Source organism: Rhopalosiphum maidis, chromosome 2 (genome assembly GCF_003676215.2).
Source record: "Rhopalosiphum maidis isolate BTI-1 chromosome 2, ASM367621v3, whole genome shotgun sequence".
In the NCBI taxonomy this organism is placed as follows: Eukaryota; Metazoa; Arthropoda; class Insecta; order Hemiptera; family Aphididae; genus Rhopalosiphum; species Rhopalosiphum maidis.
In genome coordinates, this window is record NC_040878.1 from 48570485 (window position 1) to 48593160 (window position 22676).

Below are 22676 nucleotides of genomic sequence, written 5' to 3' on the forward strand. Positions count from 1 at the left end.
GATAATTTTTATATTGTTTATATTGTATTAGCATTCATTTGTTAAAAATATTTCATTGATATTTATTAAATTTTATTTATGCTCATATGATTAACATAGTGTATACTATATAATATTAATTCACTATATTATTTTGTGTTCTTTTTAAATATGTGGTTTTTCTTGCTGATAGGTGATATCTTATATATATAATTCTACTGTACGTGTGTATGTCACTAACCTCCTCCTAAAAGGCTGGACCGATTTGAATGAAATTTTTTATATGCGTTTGGGAGACGCCCTGGATGGTTTAGTTTTACAAATCAGCCTGATAAAGTTAATTATTAATGTGCCCCTACATAGCTTAAGGAACCTCATTTTGTATTGACATAATCTAATTTTAGAAAACATGTCAATTTATATTACCAAGACCATTTTTCAGGAACTTATTCAATTTAAAAAGTGAGTTTATTACTATATTATGATCTAAATCAGTGGTCTTCAACTAGTGGGTTGCGTAAGCTTTAAAATTAGGTCACGATAAGTCTTCATTTTAAAATAAAAATAATGTTTAATAGGTAAAATAAATGTCAAACAAATGAAAATACAGTTTATATAATCTATATCATAGTTTTTTAATTATTCAGTTACAATAGCACAATTACAACGTAGGCAGTGGCTTAACCAAGATTTTATAATGGGATGGAGGCCAAACCAAAATATAATTAATAATTAACAATAACAAATTTTTATATATAGTCGATACAGCCCCTTCTCTCCCCCCCCCATAGCTACGCCACTGTAAACACAAATACTGTTTATATAAATATATAACATAGATACATAGTGCATGGTGAAAATAATTTGGGAAATATCGAGTCTGCTGATGAAAATTTATAATGTAATAGATACTTTGTTACTTTGGATTCATTTACAAATACACGTGGTTTTGAAGATTTCTCTAACATTGTTAAATAATTTGAAGTACTAAATCCAAAGAAGACAGATGAAAATCTTAAGTGAAACATTTATCAAGATTTTATGAAGTTGACATAGATGAAATGGGTATAGAAGTGAAATACCGTTCATTTTGTCTGGTTTACCATTTCCTATCAAGTTTATAATGAAACTGAAACATTTAAAATTAAATAAAGTGTTAAAGTTCATAATTCGAGACGTGGTTTCTTCATATCCAAATGTATATACTTTATTGTATAAAATATAATACACACTTCTAGGCGGCGAAAACTTCTCAAAATATACCTTCGTTCAACTATGACGACCGGCTATCAAATTTGACAATATTCAACATAAAAAGCAACAAGTTCTACATATTAAAAGTTTGTATTAAAATATAATATAAATAAGATAAATTGCAAGCGTAGAAAGCGAATTTGTAATGCATAGGTGGTTGGTTGAACCTTATCTATACCACTGACTTCTTGTAGCGTAGGTAATACGTAGTGATGTAGACAAACAAATTGAGTAGATACGAAACAAATACATTTTATGCTTTCAGTTTCTTTCATAAATCACAAAGCTGTAGTTTTGAAATTTTATTTTACATATAAATGCATATTTTGTGTTATTTTTGATTTTAGGCATATTTTATATTTTTTACATTTTGAGACTTATTTAACTTAAATCAATGTTTTCCACACCAACGTTTTAATAATTAATATTTAATTATTTAATAATTTAAAATAATACAGTCAATATGTTTGGATCAAAATTTTTAATTTTTGCCTTAATATGGTTGTTGACAGTCCGCCGCGCGTACTTTTTCTAAAAGACCTTGAAGGTCATCGATAAGGCTATAAAATTAATTTACTGTACCTAATTAATCTTATTAATACATAGAATCAAACAAAGCTGTGACTACGGTGAGGTAAGCGAGGTGCTTGCCTTGAGCGTCTGAATGCCTGATGTTGGTGGGGCATAAAAATTTAAAATATTAAATGATTAACTTGAGTAAAAATATTAATGGCAACACCTACAGGTTACAAGATTTTTCATCGATTTATATTTTATAGATATAATTTTGAGAATTAAAATAGAAGGTACTTGTGGCTTAAAATTGTATTTCTTGTTTTGCTCTAAACCTAATAACTAATTTCAGAGATTTCCTACTATTATTAAAAAATATTAAAAACTACAAGTGTGTCATCCCCACATTACTAGAGTTCTGCCTTACAGTGGCGTAAATTGGGCTAAATTGATAGGGTTGCAATCAGTTTCTAGGTTGGACAGAATTTGGGGGGCTTCGCCCCTCCCCCCATACCCCTCTAAAATATTTTATTTTATTCTCGATTTAACATTACAAGTTCATAAACTCAACAAAACTATTTTAACCTTAAACAGTAAACACATATTGTATCTATTGGTAATTAGTATATATTATGAATATACGCCATGAATAGGATATATAATACTTACTTTCAATAAAATAAAATTTTGACTTTAAGTTAAGGTAATGTTTAACAAAATATCCTTAAGAGGATGTTAGCGCACTGTTTGTTTTCTCTCTCTAGCCCATGCGCAACGTAGACATAACGCATTTACACAATCTGAGTAGAACTCGCTCAATTTTGATTCTAGAGTAAATATACCTATTATAAAATTAAATTTTGATAATATTTTTGTGTACAAGACGATGATTATTTTCCATTATTCCCAATACAACGTTAATTATATAGTTTAGAAATAGCTATAAATTACATTTTTAAATAACCTTAAACTTTTCAAAATTTTAATTTTTTTTATAAAAACTCATCGTCTTGTACTCAAAAATATTGTCAAAATGTAATTTTATAATAGGTATATTTACTCTAAACACCAAAATTGAGCGAGTTCTGACATCCTCTAAAATAGGTATTTAATGATATTAAATTAATATAAATTGTAAATGAATACTAAAGATATGATATTAAATTAATTATTAACTATATTGATCGTTTTCTTGTAGAATGGAGGTTTTCTTCAAAAAGGCTAACATTTTTCTCAACATTTGTATTAATATTTTTCTAATAATCAGGTACAACAACTAATACCGAAATAATACAATAATATTTACAAAAATAAATTTAATTTGCTCAATAATATAATATTAACTTAATAATTAATATTAAAGTTAAATTACAGATCAAAAATAAACTGTTATATTCGTCAAAATTGTAGTTTCAATATAATATTAGACTTGATTCGGCCGATCACAATAAATATACATATTGGTTTAATAATATAAAATAATTAATAACAAAACTATAAATAAATGTGAAAAGGATATAATATAATAATAATATCAGTGCTTCAAATCAAAGTTAAACATTGGTTCTCAAAATATAAATTAGTTAATTTGTTATTATATTGATATTTCAATTTTTTTTAAACTGAAATCGTGATTTTTTGGAGTCGCAAAAAGAAACTCTGCCGACCCCCAGATATTTTCAGGGGTTGCAAGTGCGACCCTGTGTGACCCTCAGTTTACGCTACTACTGCCTTAGGATAGAAAATGTGGCTCGTACGGCTCTAGAATCAAATCGTAGATAATCGTAGATAGATAGTCATTATTTTGTAATTTTCTGTATTTTTAATTAAATTCTGTCAATTATTTTTTTTTTTGTTTTACACTGGTTGTATATAAGTAACAAGTACGTCAAATATTCAAATATGTATTGTAAACTTCAAAATCAAAATTAAAATTAAATAAATTTTTTTATAATTTTTTTTTTTTTTCATTAAATAATATATAATATAAATATAAAAATTAACCATTTTAAGTGCATTTTATACTATATAATTTTTGGCATATTAGTCATTTTAAGTGCATATTTTATTGCATTTTTTTAAGGTTTTTTAGTTAATTAAATTCATAGCCCTATTTATTATTTATTTGGTAAGTCGTAGGTAGGTGACTTTATTTTTCAATTCTCATTTCTCAATGTATATCACTTCGGGTTCGGGGCTTCTTGCATTAGTTGCATTTACATTTTTTATTGTAGTGATCGTAGATTATTCTAGGTGTGTTAATAACACAAATTATAAATTTGATTTAGAAATTTGTGAAATTAAATACTAATTTTATATTTGAATATTTCTGAATATATTTTGTCATATTTTTGAAAAATCGAATGTAAGCAATATTATAGCATATTTGTATATATTTTGCATTTTTTAAAGTTGTATATACGTAAAATTGTCGGGAAAAATCATACTTAAAAAAATAATAAAAATTGTATGTATGTTATAAATTGTATTATACAGAATAACATAACACTAATATTTAAATTAATTTGCAAAATTTCATATGGGGTTATTTTTTCGGTGGTTATTTTACCAATAAAATCTAATGACATCTAGATTCTAAATTGTACAATGAAATGAAAAGTAGCACGTACTTATTCGTTTATGTACCTACCTAATTTTTAAATTTTTATTTTTAAAATTATTATATACTTTATGCGTTTTCAAAAACAAAATAAAAGATTAGTTGCATAATTGCAAGCATATTTTGATGATTTTAAGTGCAAGAACTTCCGAACGAAGTTAGGTCACTCGTTACTATACAATAAAATTACAACTAATTGTATCTATGAACCTAATCATATTTTTTCACTCAATCAGTACTTTTTGTATAATAAACTGTAAATTATTCAGTATACCTAACTTTTTGTCCCGAGGGACAAGGGTCCTAGATAATGGCCGGTTTATAAGATATGAGGACTATGGAGATTTAAAAATATTTAATTAACATAATCGGTATTCTTTAAACATTAATGAATTGTGAAAATTTTGTTCTATCCGAGTAAAACTGTTGAGCCCTTTCAAAATGGCATACTAAAATTTGGGCAGTCAGAGTTTCCATTCTGATTTAATCTATTCTGTGTATATATATTAATAGCATAGAATAACAATAATTATAATAATATTCTGTGATAGCTATAATTTCTTATCAAGGGGCCGAACTGTACCCATAAATTGTAATTCATGATGATAGCAGAGATAGTAACAATTATTGTTATCAGTTATCATTTATTGAGTTGATTTTAGTTTTGTACCGACTTTTTTAGTAAATTACTGCAGATATATCTGCCAGACGTCGACAATTGTTTAAATTTGAAGTACAATTACATAATAAATAATAATGAGCAATGTAAATAAAATGCCAAAAACAACTATTAATTTGCATGATGTTTGTAAGAAAAATTCAAAGATTCCAATTACTAATCATGGATACAGTAAGTGGTTTAATTAGATTAGTTCAGATGCATTGTTAAACATCTATGATTTATTTAAAATATCTTAAATTAATTAACAATATTTTAACTTATAAATTGACTTTGTTTAAGTAATATAAATTTGAAAACTAAACTTATAGTTTACTTTGTTTTAATAGAATCAAACAAGATAGACAATGAACTAAAATCTCTTGAACTATTGACTCTACAATCAGCAACAGATCCTAATGATTTATTAACATGCTCTAATATTTCAGTTCCATCAACTACTACAAAATTGACAGGTAATTAAAATTTCAAACATAATGTTCTTTAAAATAATAATTTTACTGTTTATATTTTTTTTAGAAAAATCATCTCTAGATAAATCAAATCCAGCTGAATCATCTTCATTGATATTGGATACATTCAGTCAATCATCAGGTATAGGTAACATAAATATGAAAATTTATTATATAATTAAAAACGTTTGTTTAGGTTAGGTGAGTCCAAAAACATAGTTGAAACAAAAAGATTGTTAATTATTATGGTCAGAATCATTTTTTTTATGTTATAAATACTTATTACTATTTGCAAACTGAAGACCATTAGTAGAGTTTGAGACTTAATGCACTGAAATTCTTAAAATATGCAATTAAAATTACTAAAATATGTATAATTTTAAATGAAACTAAAAATATATTATTTTTAGATTTTGAGAGGTGCGATGAATGTATTGATTTTACAATTTTTTTTTTTTAATCACTTTTTTCAGTAGAAAAATACTCTGATCATTAACGTAGTTGGAGGTTTCTTGTAGCAAACAGGATCTAGTTGTTACTTTTGAGTAGTCAAAATTGAAAATTCTGTTTATTTTTAAATAATGGGAAAATACTGTTTTAGTTACCAAAAAATGTGTGTTGTCATTCAGTATTGTTTTTTTTGTGAAATACTGTAATAATAAATAAATTAATTAAATTTAGTATATAGTATGTCCCAAAAGTCCTGTATCGCCCTTAATGTCTCCATAGAAAATCAATATATTTAAACGTGGTTTTTTTACAGTACTAAGTATGGATGATTGAATGGCATAAAATTCAAAAATGTTTAATGCATTTAAGAATTTTAAATTTTTAAGATAGCAATTTTGTTGACCACATTTTTTAAAACAGTCAAAAAAAAAAAATATTAAAATTTAATAAAAATTGACCGAGTTAGAGCAAATTATGTTTTTGAATAATTGTAATAAAAAAATTGGTATTTTCCTGTTATACGAGACTACGGCTATTTTCGCGACTTCCTCACAAGACTACCTCTGTTATATAAGACTACCGCGGTTGTTTTGTGAAACACCACAATCCTGTTAGCTAAGACTACCAAAATTTACACTATTTCCTATTATCACAGACTACCTTAGTTTATTTAATATTTATATTTGTATAATGCACCTGCATATTTAATGCTTTGATATTTTTTTTATCAGTAGGTATTATTGGGATGGCTATATTCGAATTATATATATAAAAAAAGGATTTAAATACCTAGTAATCATTTGTAATGTATTACACAACACACGCTACATATGTGGCGTACGGTCACTAAAAACAATAAAATAATAATTATAATAAATACAAAAATAATAGTGGTAAAAAATGGTAAATCCACAAATAAAATAATAAATAATGATGGCCACATTTACGAATTAAATATAAAAAAAAAATGTATTAATTAATAATATTAGTGTCGACAGTGTCGTATAATCATTTTAGATGTTTCTACATCAAAAAACTTTTGTATCATAAATTGTTCTCTATTTTGAATATCGATGTGATAAAATGGCTGTAACATAAATTTTGAATCACTCTGTATATATATATATATATTAATAGTATAATAGATAATATAAAAATTGTGGTAGTCACAATAAATGAGGTAGTTTTTGGTGGTAGTCACAAAAATAGCCGTAGTCTCATATAACAAGAAAGTACCATTTTGGTAGTCTTAAATTACAGGATTGTGATTTTGTCAAAAATCATGGTAGTCTCATATAACAAGAAAGTACCAAAAAATCAATTGTTTCCAGTTGTAACCAGTTTCGATGTTCAGCAAAAGATAAGACACTATTATTTGTATTTCTATTCAAATCAAAACTTTAATTAGGTATGTAAAAGTATTGTTATGCTGAAATAAATATTTTATTATTAAAATGTGAAACAATTGATTTTTTTATTACAATTATTCAAAAACATAACTTGCTCTAACTGGGTCAATTTTTATTGAATTTTAATATATTTTTTTTTGTACTTTTAAAAAATATGTTCAACAAAATGGCTATCTTAAAAATTTAAAATTCTTAAATGCATAAAAAAAATTTTTGACAATTTTTGAATTTAAAAAAAAAAAAAATTGAATTCTATGCTATTCAATTAAAATTTCCATACTTAGTACTGTAAATAAAACTGTGTTTAAAATTTAAATATATTGATTTTCTATGGAGATATTAAGGGTGATACAGGACTTTTAGGACATACTGTACATTACAGTATCCACTCGATTACAAAATACATTCATATTCTTACTGTATAGCAAAATGGTTACCTGCCTTGTCCTTTTTTTAATATTGTTCAGAGGTTTGCTATACTCATATGTATTGTCTTTGTCTCTAATGTGTTATAGAAAAAATTTACATACAGAACTTCATGTCAAATTTTGTTGTTTTTATTTTTAACATTAGTTAATTGACATATAACATTTAGAGGTCACTACTTTATTTCTTTTCTCTTAAAAGGACTTTTTCAATATTTTTACTTAAGCTAGTTAAGTTTGTAAAATAAAAAAATATTTATTAGTTTTAATATATGGATTCTGGACAATATATAACTGTCAAATTGTATTATAGAATATCTTAAAACTTATAAATTAAAAAAAAACATTTTGGATATAATAACCCAACCTCTCCTACCTAATAGTTATGCTACTACTTATATATGGTTATGAAATGAAACTTGTGGGTACGTTTTCTAATAAACTAGCCAATGATACAATTTTAGCTGAATCATTTAAAATTGTAGTCACTATCTTATTCTAATTGGAAACAATTTATTTAAATAAATAAAATTTTTCTATGCTATCCCGTGCTCACAAGTTACAATTTTTAAGAATTTATATGCATACTTTTATACATTGCTTATTTAATTCAAATGTACAATATTGGCCAACAATATTTCTAGTAGTACATTAACACCTATAGGTTTAAATATAATTTTTAAATTATTATAGCACTTAAGTTTTATAAAAATTAAGATAAAAATAGACAATACTGTTTTTAATCAGTAAACTAAAAAACACAAAATGAGTGTACATTATATTTTAGTTACATACTTATAAAACAATACATTTACATAAAAAAAATTAAACAATTATTAATAAATAATAATGATTCTATTTAATAGATAAAACATTTTACTAACAAATCATGAGTTTAATTTTAGCTTTTTTTTGAAGTTGCTTCAGTAAAAATATTATACAGCACACCTACTCCAATGATTCCTACAGCTGTTCCTTGAGCTGCTAATCTTAATTGGATAAGATACAAAGATGTACGTCCCTTGCGAGACTTAAATTTATAAAGTCCATAGGCTGCTACTAATCCAAATCCCAATATTCCTAAATTTAAAAAAAAATACAAATATTATAAACCTCAAAGTAAAACTTATTTTTCAATTTTACATACCAACAGGATATAAGGGCATTTGTTGAGATTTTTTGGTGAATCTACTAGAAAAAGAATTGTCTTCCTCCATAATTTTATATCAAACTTAAAATTTACTGAAATGTAAATTAAATTAATATAAACAAGGTCATTAAATAAATTGTATTAAATAATAAATTACTAAGTTAATGACTGAGTTAGTTGTGTAGTCTTTCAGTTTTTTTTTTTTATGTAGTGCCATCTAAAGATTATAATAAGTCAAAATTGTATCTACTAATAATGACATTGATTATTAAGATTTTTTGCTAGAATTTCAGTCTTTTTTATTCTACAGACAAGACTATTTTAATAAAACATATTTACTTTTGATGAAACCAAAAAATAATTTTGAGCAATTTAACTAAACCAACAGTTTATCATAATTTATTCAACTTTACTTTTTTATTTTCTCACATATTATATGAATACACTTTCTTTCATAGTTTTTGAATTATACCATCTTAAATTTAATATTACTTTGTTTAAAATAGCAGTTCTAGTATAATTAGTTAGGGCAGGCAACTTATATAATTTTTTGATACCTCGTCGTAAAAAATGTCTTATTATAGAAACAATTAAACAAAATTCAACATATTTATTTGTCAAGAGAATTGTTATAACTTATAAATTATAATACATACATAACATTTGTTTTCTAATAATTTATTATTTAAATAAACAAATATTATTTGATGACTATAATTGGTGGACAATGATTCAGTTTTAAATTGAATTAATTGAACCATAGACTAGCATGTCAACTAATATATATTAGTCCAGAGTTCTAACTTCAACTGTGAAATGGTGCATTTAATTTTTGATAGCAAGATAAAAAAAGTGTATTATGAGATTAGGAATAAAATAAGTCAAACAAAATGAAGAAGGATAAAAAATTTGAACTAACAAAGTTCATAGTTTATACTTAACTTATAATTATACTTGCCCGTACTAAATGTAAGTACTACAACCGCCCCTGCCCTTGATATTGGCTAATCAAACTCCTAATTCTTTAATTTATTTATAAAGATTACATAATTTAATAAACAATTTTATGAATATACTTAGACATGTTTTAAGTTAATTTTTATTTATTTTTAATTATTGAGGAATTGGTTTATGACAATTTACCTCTTTCATCAAAGATACATAATATCTTTTTAAGAATATTTCCATTTAAAAGGCATAAAATTAAAAATATTATGGAAAACTGAGGTTTAAAAAGAAAATTGTGCCTGACCAATATTTAATATAAAATTAAAATAAATTGTAATAGATAATTAATAATACTCACCAAGTATTTATGCTCCAAAAAATAAACTAATATTGTGGTTCTATTAATGTTAAACAAGAAAATAATGTCTTCACTTGAACTAGTTGTACTAGGTCATAGTGTTGATACTTGTGAACTTGAAACTTCAGTCTTCACAACAGCTATCATTCTAATATACTAATTTAATGTCGTTTGACCGACGCGCATGACACATTAGTCATTACTACTTGCCTTGTATTGTGCAAAAATTGATAATAACTATTAAATAATCTTTGATAATGTTTACTGTTATCACTTATCATGGTTCTTTGATTTTAGGGCGTATCAGGTTGACAAACATTTGTGCTTTACTTTCACAATATATCATTGTTCCATTGACATACTATGTATGTCTATACTATAATATATCTATTGTTTTTGCATTATTCTGTTTTAATAATATCCTAATATGGTTTATATTGTTTACAACATACAGAAGGTTATTAGAAATGTATTTTGCTCAAATTTTATCACTTCGTCTATTAGCTTAAAACATATTACATATATTACATTTACGACATCTACGTGCAACCATTCTATCTTTAACCTTATTCTTGAATCTTGAGCATAATTCTGAGACGGAAGATTCGTAATAATAGGAATTTTGATTGAACTGTGAGTAGGAGTAAACCATACTCTTTGGGATGACTATAAATAATTATGAGTTTTTCAAACATAAAAAAATAACATGTTCAAAATATTTTTATTTTAAAAGTAGGCTGATGCGAAAAACTATAAAATATCATTGTATATCATACGGTGACACGTCAAAGTATCATAGTAAAAATATCCCCGACAATTTTTCCCGAAAAAAATATCCCTGACAAAATATCCCTCGTAAATATTAATTCAAAATTTAAACATTTTATAAAAGTTACATAGATATTAATACAACTTAATTATTAATTAACGTTGATAAAATACAAAAAAATTAATTAAAAAATATTAAAATGATGTTTTTTGTCAAAAAGTATTTTACTAAGTATTATTAATATAATACTAAGATATGTGCTATTGCTTTTAAGTATTTATTGTTATTCATCCCATCATATTTTCTTACAATAGTATTTATTCACTCATTCAAATTATTTTCGTACCATTATCAAAATAACTCTTATTCACTTCAGATAAAGTTCGATTATTACATCTAACCGAAACTTGTATAATAAAGGTTAATAATTTAAATTATTAATTTATTATTTAATCGGGATATTTGGGTTTAGGGATATTTTTGAGGAGATATTTTTACATGGTACGTTGAACCATATCATACATTTGATATATAACGCAAACATGTTTAAATGTTACGTGTTTACCTAACTATAATCTTTACTATTGGTTAAAAATTGGTATTAAAATATGTACTTTTTAATATTAGTCAACATTCATTACATTATGATCCATCTTTATAGTTAATTATGTGGGAGTGTTTTTTTTAATATACCAAATTTCAGTACTTCCTACCTCAAGAAATCATTTAAAGAAAATTCCTAAAACTTTTCTTAATAGTCGCGGAATACGGAAATATAACACGAGCGATCTGTGTCTTTGTAGTGTTTACATTATAAAATATAAAGTCATACTTACTAAAAACATAATTTACAATAATATGTAACAAAATTGCTTATGATACAAATTAAATAGCAATTTAAATCTCAAAAAGGTTTATAATAAATGGTAATCGGTAATAAACGTTAATTTTGGTTAAAAATATTATTTATATATATATATATATATATATATTAAATAAGTAATAATATTATGTTAGTTATATTTATAAAATATATAAATGATACCTGTGGGTTGCGAATTGCGATAAAACAAATTTTATCGTTAAAAATTTAATCGTATTTATTATAGGATTATGGATATAAACTATAGGTTTCATTATACCTATTTTATGTAAAACGTTAGCGCCATTTACATCTTGATCTCGATTTTGATGTAAATACATGATAGATTACAGTACCTAATTCAAATTTTTTTTGGAAAATATGGAATGATTATGATCGGACCAATAACCAAACAGAGGGGTGGAATCATCAATTCTCAAATTTAGTGGGCTATTGTCAATTGTCATCCCTCTATATGGGTATTAATAACAAAAATCCGATTAGAGATTGAAAATGACGAATCAAAATTAGCACAAAATTCACTGGGTACATTTTTTAATAGCAATAACATATACTATTAGATATATATTACTTATTTATTTTATTTAACAATTAACAATTGACTTATTATAATATATATAATACTTAACTAATATTTGGAATTTTAAAGTTAAGCATTTAACATTTTTTACATTGTCGTTTTTTGCCTTGTCATATACTATTCGATGTGATAATATCTATAATATAATCTATATTATTATTTATTTATTTTATTAGCCTAACCTAACCTACATATTATTGCTTGTTTAATATAGATAATTAATAACTTTTAATTAAAATTAACGTTTTTTTCTGTGTCGTTTTTCCTAAATTTATAATAAATATAACTAAAAATAATAAAAAATTATTAAGTATTATAATCATAACAAATAGAAATAGTTAAGTGAAATACAGTTTTACAGTTGTCCTGTATAACTTACAAAGGATTAAAAAGAGTAAAATTTTAAATTAGCATTTCATTAGGTAACTTATAAAGTTACATAATTATGACTGATGGGTATTTATATTATACTTTATACTTGAAATTTAAGTACATAATATATTTTCTAAATTATAATTCAAAGTTTAGTTTCTTTAAATATTAAATTTGTTTATATGGTTTTAAAATTAGTTTGATTTTTAGCATCAAAATTAATACGCAGAAAAATACCAAGAGCAGGTCACTTAATGACTCCACGGCACTTATGGATCCAATCAATTCCACCCAAAGTAAATAAACATACAATTAGTTCATAACTATCTATAGACAAAGCTAATATAAAAATTACCAACAATATTATAAATCATTTTTTTTTAACAGAAAAAAAATAATATATAGTAATTATAGTTATCTATCTTCCAGTAGTGAATTCAAGGGGTGTTCGAGTACCTCCCCTATACAGTTATAGCATTGATTATAGAATAGAACAATGTATCAAAATCAACAATAAAAAGCGTCATTTGACCAAAATTTTACTTAAGAATTCATAAATTAAAATTTCCTATGTTGCACAATAAATATGTGTAAAAAATAAAAATTGATAACTAATATTTTTGTTTTTTATTTTCTTTCAAAATTAGGGAGAGTATTTTGCCGCCTTTTGTACAATTAATACTGAAAAATAAAAATAAGTTTTCCCTTCTATATAATATATAGTATTAATTAATTTTAATTTTTTTTTTTAAAGTCATTTATTATTTTATTTTATTGATTGTAGGCTTGTGATGTGGTTTTAACATTCACCAAAACTACAGACTATAAGACTATTGAATGGGTAAAATCACTAATAGTAGATGAATCTAATGGTTTCAGTTTATCTGTAAATGTCCAATATCATTCATCAACCGATTCTTACTGTTTTTACTTAACAGCTTCCTTTCATGTGTAAGTTATTTGTATTAAGTGTTCTAATAATATGTAAGCAATTCATATTTATTATTCAGTTTAATGAAAGCTGCTCAAGATGTACATTTACCAAAAAAAGTTGTTGGCGGTGGTGGCCTAAGAGAATTTATACTCTCTGAAATGAATATATTTGAAGGAATTGAGGATCGTTCAAATTTTTTCACTATGCAAGAAAGACAAACATTGATTTTATATATTTTAAACACACTTAGAGTACAAAATTGTGATTGGATCACTGAACTAGTCGAAAGCCAACCATTAAGTAACACTACATTTGTTATTTATTTTGTTTCACTTAAAATATATTTTATTATTTTATTAGATATTATATAATTACATTATATTATATTTTATTCAGTTTCAGAATGTATGTCAAATGGAATAATTGAGCATTTATTCCCAGTTCATGAAAATAAAACATTAAAATGGTTGCGTATTATCTGGGTAAAGTCTTTTTTCAGCTTGCAACCTTTGGATAAGGTTTGTGATTATTTTGGTGTCAAAATTGCCATGTACTTTGCATGGATTGGGCACTATACTGGTTCATTAATATACCCAGCTATTGCCTATTCCACATTTTGGGTAAATATATGTATTAATATTATTAGAGTGGAAGTAATGTCATCTAATAGTTTACATTATTTAATTATGTATCTTATCAAATAGTTTGGATTTGGAAGGCAACTGGATCAATGGACAGAAGGAGTATGGTTTGTTGTGTTGGCCTTTATGAATGTTCTCTGGCTAACGGTATATTTAGAAACATGGAAACGCTACTGTGCTGAGTTAGCTTATCGATGGGCTACACTAGATCAAAGACATCAGTTTTTGTTACAGCCTCGCTTAGAATTTAAAGTAAAGTTTAACAATAATTTTTGTGTTATAATATTTTTTTAATAATTTTTTTATTGAACTCCTTTTTAGGGTCATCCACGAATTAGTCCAATAACTGGTAAGGCAGAACTATGGTATCCAAATTGGAAACGAAGGCTGTTCAGTTATTTTGTCAGTGCACCTATCATTGGTCTATGTTTGGCAGTAGTCTTTGCTTTAACAATATTACAAATCAAATTTCAAGTAAATTTATTTGTTGATTTTCTTTGATTAATTCTAAAGTGGAAATTACATCATTATATACTATGTGGTTTGATTATTTTAGGACTGGTGGGACTTGTATATTGAAACAAATGAATATCCAACATATTTAAGTTATATTTCTAAAATTATGTTAGCACTTATTATTGCTGTGCTTGATGATATTTACAACATTATTGCTGTTTGGCTCAATGATTGTGGTAAGCTTTTTTTAAATTATTTAAATACTGTCATATTGAAATGTCTACAATTATCTTTCACACATGTAATAAATACAATTTTAAAATTAAACTTGTTAAACGGACCATTATCATAAAAGGTTATTAAAAATATAGATTGGTTTCTATTGAATTTGAGTTCACTGTTTTTGTACACATGCTGCGTTTAGAAAATTATAGGCTGGACACTGAATACGAAAACCAGCTGATCATCAAAGTTACACTGGTTCGTACCTGTTTGAAAACTACTATTGTAATTAAAATAATAATCTGATAATAATATAATAATATAATTATATATATATATATATATATTAGTATATTTTTAATCAATACATGCATCATGAATTAATTCAAGTTAATTGTTTTTAGTTTCAATTTGTCAATTCGTTCCTGTCTCTCTTTTACATCGCTTTTTATTTGCAAGACCAGGAAAGACTTAGAACGGTAAATAAAAAGTTGATTTATTATTTATGTTACTGTATATTTTTTTTCTTAATCACTTGAACAATATATACAATTTAACACATGTAGCAATTGGCCGTGCTTTTGATCACCAGACAGTTGATTCGCAACATCAAAGAATCGGCGCTTCCTTATGTGTTGGAGCAAATCCGTTTTGCGAAAATTAGCTTTGATTTATTCGGTGCGTTGACGCCATCCGACGGCCCGGCTAAACCAAACGGCGAGCGCGTCGTGTCACAACCGGAACTTGAATGTTCAATGTTTAAAGTAAGAAATTTTTCTATTCATGTCGGCGTGATATGCAATCGAGTTAACTAAAAATAATATGACGTATACTCCCTAAAACTGTATTTATATTTCGTAGAAAATCTATAATACACTAAAACACCCTTCTTCAAAGAATGGTGATTGTGAAAGTGGCAGTTCAGCAGTCTTCCATCATATATTGTTCTTGGTTTATTTATCGCTTAAGATCGTGGATATATACATTGTTCTTTAGTTCATTTTCTATAACTGGATCGTTTCTAATTAGTTATTATAATATGAAGAAATATGCAAATTTATAACTCACTTACAATAATCTATGACCACTACCAAAAAACATGCAAATACAAGAAGTCTCGAACCCTACTAATTACATTAATATTAATAAAACTATGTATGAACGATGCTAATTAGTAGGTAATAGACTTATTGTATTACTTAAAGATAAAAATATTATCTGTATTATCCCATTGGTTTTATTTTACGATAATTTAATTTTTAAGTAAGTTATGAGTATCTATTTTTAAATGTATAATAAAATAACTATAAATCATTTTAAACTTAAAACTTTGTTAAAATCAACAAAAAGAACATAGTTACATACACATATAGGTAAGGTTCTTCAAGTGAATTTATCCTGATATTTAAGCTACAATAATTCACAATTATTAGAAATGTTGAACTCAATTTTGTATGTTGTGTGTTTGTATAAAACGAAGACAGCTCATGATGGTATATTGGTATGACGTTCTCTTAAAACTTTTATAAAAATAAGTACTTATATTTATGTAATACGAATTTTGTAATAATATGCTAAGACAATGAGTTTAAACATTTAATGCTCACTCTCCCCATCCCTAAAAATGATTCAAGTTATGTTCCTGTCCCGCTATGAAAACTGACATTTCCTTCGACCAAATATCGATATTTTGATAAGTAGTAAGTGCTTTTTACTCAGCGTAAAAGTAATAATGTTTAAACATCCATAACTTTTTAATCTTCAGAAGCAGGTCGAAAACATCTAGAATAGAAGTAATTTAGTGGCGTATAAAATAGGTGTTTATCGCGTTTATCATTGTTAAAATCCTTAACTTTTTTTTTTGTTCATGCAGTTTGACGGTACATTCTCCGAACACTTGGAGATTTTCATACAGTTTGGTTATGTGGTAATGTTCTCGTCAGCGTTCCCGCTGGCCGCCTTGTGCGCGTTCCTCAATAATCTGATTGAAATACGCAGTGACGCATTCAAAATGTGCTACGTGTACCAAAGACCGTTTGGTCAACGGATCAAGGACATCGGAATGTGGCAGGTACGAGGCTGTCTCATACTCTCATCAGTTATCGACCTATATTATATTATAATTGAATAATTCATAACATAAAATATTAATATATATTATATATCATGTTATATTTTATGAGATAATTGATACCTAAACCTGCGGAAAATTAAAAATAATTGTTGTTTTTTGTTTTGCGTAGAACATCATGGAAGTTATGGGATTCATCGCGGTGCTTGTAAACTGTGCTTTGATTGGTCTTAGCGGTCAAGTTCACCGATTGCTGCCTGATATGACTGCCATCCAAACTGTTTTATTAATCGTTGCCCTTGAGGTATGTCTCATTAAAATCATTAAATAATATATATTTAGGCGTTGTTAACTTAAAAATGTTCATAGAGGCTGTTTTTATCCATGCAATATCCCCAGTCCCCAATCTCGACACTTCACTCTTAACGACACGTGTCTAGTGTACAATAGTACACGGGATACGGATATCCCAAGTCCCCGTTTCTTTCCTCTCTTGTGTAAGTAAATTTTCTGTATTTCCATCTTTATATAGATCTACTTGATAAACTCGTTGATCTTATAAAATCTTAAAGGTGAATGTTTCTTATGAATCCTTCGATAAGTGATGTTACTGATATGATCGTATGTTGTACGAGATATATAAGCTGACCATATATTATTGAATTACTTTTTTATCAACTTTTATAAAAAAAAAATATTTATAATAAATGTAAATATTTTTACAAAATAAACTAATTTTCACCATTGGTTACCCAAACATTCCAATTTCCAAACTATATTTATTAATAAAAATATCGTGTTATAGAAGTCAAAATTCTTATATTGGCTATGCCAATGGTAGCAAATTGCCTATTCGGCATTTCGGCTTATATTCCCAGAATACCTATGATTTCAAACGCGTTTATCCGTTTGAATTTTAACGTATTTATAATTTCCCATTACACTATTTCGTCATGTTAATTACTATAGTCACAAGTATAGTATAAACACTATAAACAATGATAGTTGCCTGAATTGACAACTCAAAACCTTGTTTTTACTGATAGATATTTTTATAAGGTTATAAGAACAACCTTTGTAAAATTTTATAGAAAAATAAAATTGAAAATTTCTCATGTCTATAAATAGCTCAAGAAGAGTACAAACATTTTACCATTTACACAAAATAATTGTATAAAGACTTAGTGAAAATTTAAAGTTTCTACGATTATTCATTTTTGAATCATAATAAAATAAAGAAATCAATTTTATTTAAAACTCCTGATTTAAAATAAAAAAAAAATTGGGCATTTTTTACTTTTGACCCTTTAAAGTTGAAAATCAAAGCATTTTTATCGCCTCAAAAGGTGATAATATAGACAGAAAAAAAATACATCGTTGTAAAATTAATACATTCATCACTCTGCTCAGAGTTTAAAATATGGTTTTGAATTACACTTGCACGTTCTTGTGTATAAGTATTATCTATAATCTATATGTGCCTAATTTCAAAACCATATGGCACTCTGAGTATACTTATAGACATATAGTTAAATGGTATACATGGCTATTGATTGTTGACTCTCACACACGCGACAGGCTCAATCATTATATTTTATTTTATTAATATTTATAAGAGGTTGTTAAAGGAAATTTGTGTAACGAGTTACTTGGCAAGGGCGGATCCATCATGTATTTACGGTCGAGGCACTTAATTAGAAAAAATATATAATATAGATATATCCCCCCACAAAAAAAAACAATATGATAAAAATTTATGTTTGTTAATATGTATTATTTTTTTCTAACGGGGGTGGCACTTGCACCCAGTGCCCCCCCCCCCTGAATCCGCCCTTGTTACTTGGGCCACTTTGATCTCTGGACTTTTATATAGTTATATAGACCTATAGTCTACACATACTGCAGTCTATAGTATATTATATATTTCAGGCACGTATACAAAAAAAAATTTCGGTCGGGGGGTTTACAAAATTTAGCAATACAAATTGTGCCGCAACATAAAACAATTTTTTCCCCGTTACTCGTAATTAGTTTTTTTTTTGGGGGGGGGGGTTGAAGCCCCCTGTATACGTGCCTGATACATTTATATATAAATATAACTAATAATAATAAAACACAAAATTTAGGTCTATTAACGTCTATAATTACGTGTTTGCACGTGGTTTGACGGTATTTGATATAGATGTTGTATTGTGTATATGATACCTCTTATAATAATACGCGTTACAATAATTTTAATAATATATTGTAATCGTGTTACTTTGTAGCATATAATGTTAGCGTTCCGATGTGCATTAAGCTGTCTGATTCCGGACGTACCGCAATGGATTGCCACCGAAATGGCCAAGACTGAGTACATCAGACGCGAAGCGGCGTCTTCAAAGTCTCAGTGAAAAGGAGGGCCCACAATCGACCGTCAGCGATGATGATGGATTTAATGGATCTCACTGGATTTTTGTTTTTGTCTACTTTTTGTTTCAAACTGATGTCAAATAGTTTTTAGTCCTCGTAACTCGCAATGGTAGTTGATGTTGATGTATTATGTAGCCGATGTAGGTATCATTATTCGTTGTGCATATTTTCTATGGGCATTGAGTCATTGAAGGTAGGTAGGTATGCAAAGCCGTAACTGGAAATTAATTTCGGGGGGGGGGATGGGGGTTAGCAAAAAAAATTGTGTTTTGATTAAAACAGAGATTGAAATAGTTATTTTACAACCACATAATATAACACGAAAAATTTCGGGGGGAGGAAGTTGAACCCCCAAAACCCCCCTCCCAGGTTCGGCCTTGTAGGTTTGTCACATGACTACATAAGAATAAGATAAGATAGGCACACGTGTTTTAAAAATGCTAGAACAGCGTTCGCCGTTCGTTGTAATAATATATTAATATATCAGCCATTATTTAAATAACTTTATATACCTACCTAAAAACATTTATTACCTTGTCGTTTTTCATTCGCCATATTGTTTTCATGATTTTAATATATTATCACTAGGCAGTTGTTTCCAATGTTTCCATACATTTGAATATTTCCATTATTTTATATCATATATACCTTATAAGTTAAAACTTAAAAGAGTATAATAGTAGTAGTATAACTACCTATGATTTATAATATATATCTACTTGCAATGAGTTTTGAGTAACGTGAAATTGATGTATGTCTATCTAGTATCTACATTCTATACCGTATACGTCAATTGACAATTATTATTATTACGAATAGTCTTTATTGTACCTACTGTTATGGTCTCACCGGGTTGATCCGCCGAAACCAGGTATCGTTGAGTTCGTCAATTCGGAAGTCTTTCGAAAAGGAAGATGAGATGTGATAATACACTGATATGTTTAGTTATATAAGTAAAATTATTTATTGAAGACAAAAATTACTACACACTATCTATAACTGACGCAGACATACATCGACTGACTCGCCCGTACCGGACGGTATTACATTGTACGTACGTCTAATGTCGAGTCAGTGTTCTTTCCCCACATTACAAATTGTTCATATGGTAATAACTAATAATATTATAATGTTAAGTTATATAATAATAATAATAATAAGCGGGCTCATAACACTACCTATAATTAATAGCAAATTACCTAATTTGCAATAAACCTAACGCGCGTTTTACAGGCTACCTATATATTCAGTACTTATGAGTTATGGCCATTTGAAAAAATATTGTAAACCGGCGGTCCATAGTTATATCACTTGTATCGTTGTAGTCTACCTACTCGATGTGACTCGCTTGTGATGTATAATTTTTTAACTGTTTAAAATACAATTTTTTTTTCAAAAGTTAATACATATAATACTAGTAGGTACCTATTTAAATGTATGTACGTTTTGTCATCGTTGGTTTTCAGGTATTGAATGTAAGAATAAAGTTGTTATACTTTTTATGCTAAGCATTAGGTACCTACTAACCAACAAAGCGTTTTTACTGATTTAAAAATAAAAAGATTGATAATTTTTCATTTTTCTATAATATATTAGGTAAGTATTCTCTTTTTATATTATTATAAATCAATAAATTGCTGTGACTTTCTACTCTTCACCACGCCACAACTTTGTTCGTAAATAAAATAATTCATGCCTGAAGTTTCTTATTTATATTTGTTCCATGTTCGTATTTATAAAACATATTTTATTTGCGTGAATTGTTTTGTATCTTTTATATAATAATATATATATATTATATACGTTATGCACTTTTAATTATTATACTACTTATATATTATTATATTTAATGAAGTTGTATTTATTCATGTTTATGATTGATATCTACTGTTATTTTTAAAATTAAATACAAGACTGATATCTTTGAATCGTCTATTGTTTTGTAAATTATGGTTTCTCTTACAATTGATTAGAATATTAGAATGATAATTAACAAGTATCTACATTGAGTTACCTATGTATTTTAAGGTATTTAAGAACTTCTATACAAGCTAGTTTAAGAAGGTAACTAACATATGTTATAAATCAAATTCATGAAGTGTGTAACAATGAGATGGCTGATGGGGCACACCGGCGGACATAGCCAATCTTATAATTATTGATTTGTATTAATTTCCTATAGTAATTTTGCTGCGTACGAATCATAGACATAATATTATGTCTATGGTACCAATATTCTATACAAAAATATACGTCGTAACAACCTAGTTACGTTGTTTTACATGTCTGAGTTGCACGGTTGCATCCGCAACAATAATTGTTATTCTATTTCTAAAGTTTTGGTTAAAAACACTGCGAAATTAAATTAATAATATAATAATGAAACATCTTGAAATAGATAATAATTAAAATGTTTAGTGACAAAAATAAATAATTATATTGTATTAAATATTAATGGATACAAATTTGGCTTTTCAAAAATGTTTAAATGGATATTTAAATGATCTTTTAAAAACAAAGAGAGGATGTATAAAAAGATACAAAAAATATGTCACATTTTGAGTTTGTTTAAAAATTGGAGTACATTTACCCATTAATTAGAAAAAAAATCATTTACTTTTTAGAATAATAAATAATATTTATAATGCCTAATATATATTTTATTTTTAACCACACTATATAAATGACAGTTTGTCAAAGTGAAAAGGAAAATATGTTTATATCAATATAATTTATGGACGCAATTCAAATGCGTTGATTATTTTATGTTGCGATAATAATAAAATATTGTACCCCAATTATAATAGCTTAAACGATCTATAATTAAAAAAATAATAGATGTCAATAATATAGGTCAATAATATGTCATTAATAAGTGAAAATAAAAAAAAAATATTAATATTTCCCAGAAAAGCCTAAAGAAAAGATAGAACTAATAGAAGAGGAACTATGTAAGAGACTGATAGAGACTGATAAATGCCTAATATTCTGAACATTATTTACAAGGCAGAGCTATACGGTGATAACTCAGACTAAACAACACTTAGTGTAGTATTTTTAATTAAATTAAATTTTTTGATCTTAGAAAACATTTGATGA

At 26.5% G+C, this 22676-nt stretch overlaps 2 protein-coding genes across 3 annotated transcripts; one reads left to right on the forward strand and one right to left on the reverse strand.

The window, feature by feature from the left end:
- The first annotated feature begins 5028 nt into the window (after positions 1-5028).
- LOC113555203 (anoctamin-8-like) lies at positions 5029-21328 on the forward strand. 2 transcript variants are annotated; one of them, XM_026959585.1, is made up of 16 exons: positions 5029-5216; positions 5375-5500; positions 5565-5645; positions 13052-13137; positions 13626-13792; positions 13852-14075; positions 14172-14395; positions 14480-14668; positions 14738-14890; positions 14973-15108; positions 15297-15352; positions 15499-15573; positions 15661-15858; positions 16968-17165; positions 17338-17469; positions 19433-21328. In XM_026959585.1, the coding sequence occupies exons 1-16, from the start codon at positions 5123-5125 to the stop codon at positions 19556-19558; spliced, it is 2265 nt and encodes a 754-aa protein (XP_026815386.1). In that variant the 5' UTR covers positions 5029-5122; the 3' UTR covers positions 19559-21328. The 2 variants fall into 2 exon arrangements, with proteins under 2 accessions (XP_026815386.1, XP_026815387.1); XM_026959586.1 differs by having other exon boundaries at positions 5565-5639.
- On the reverse strand, positions 8523-10442 carry LOC113555204 (HIG1 domain family member 1C-like). Its single transcript, XM_026959587.1, has 3 exons — positions 10238-10442; positions 8929-9023; positions 8523-8861 (listed from the first exon to the last, which is right to left on the reverse strand). The coding sequence occupies exons 2-3, from the start codon at positions 8996-8998 to the stop codon at positions 8683-8685; spliced, it is 249 nt and encodes an 82-aa protein (XP_026815388.1). The 5' UTR covers positions 8999-9023; positions 10238-10442; the 3' UTR covers positions 8523-8682.
- Positions 21329-22676: the final 1348 nt, after the last annotated feature.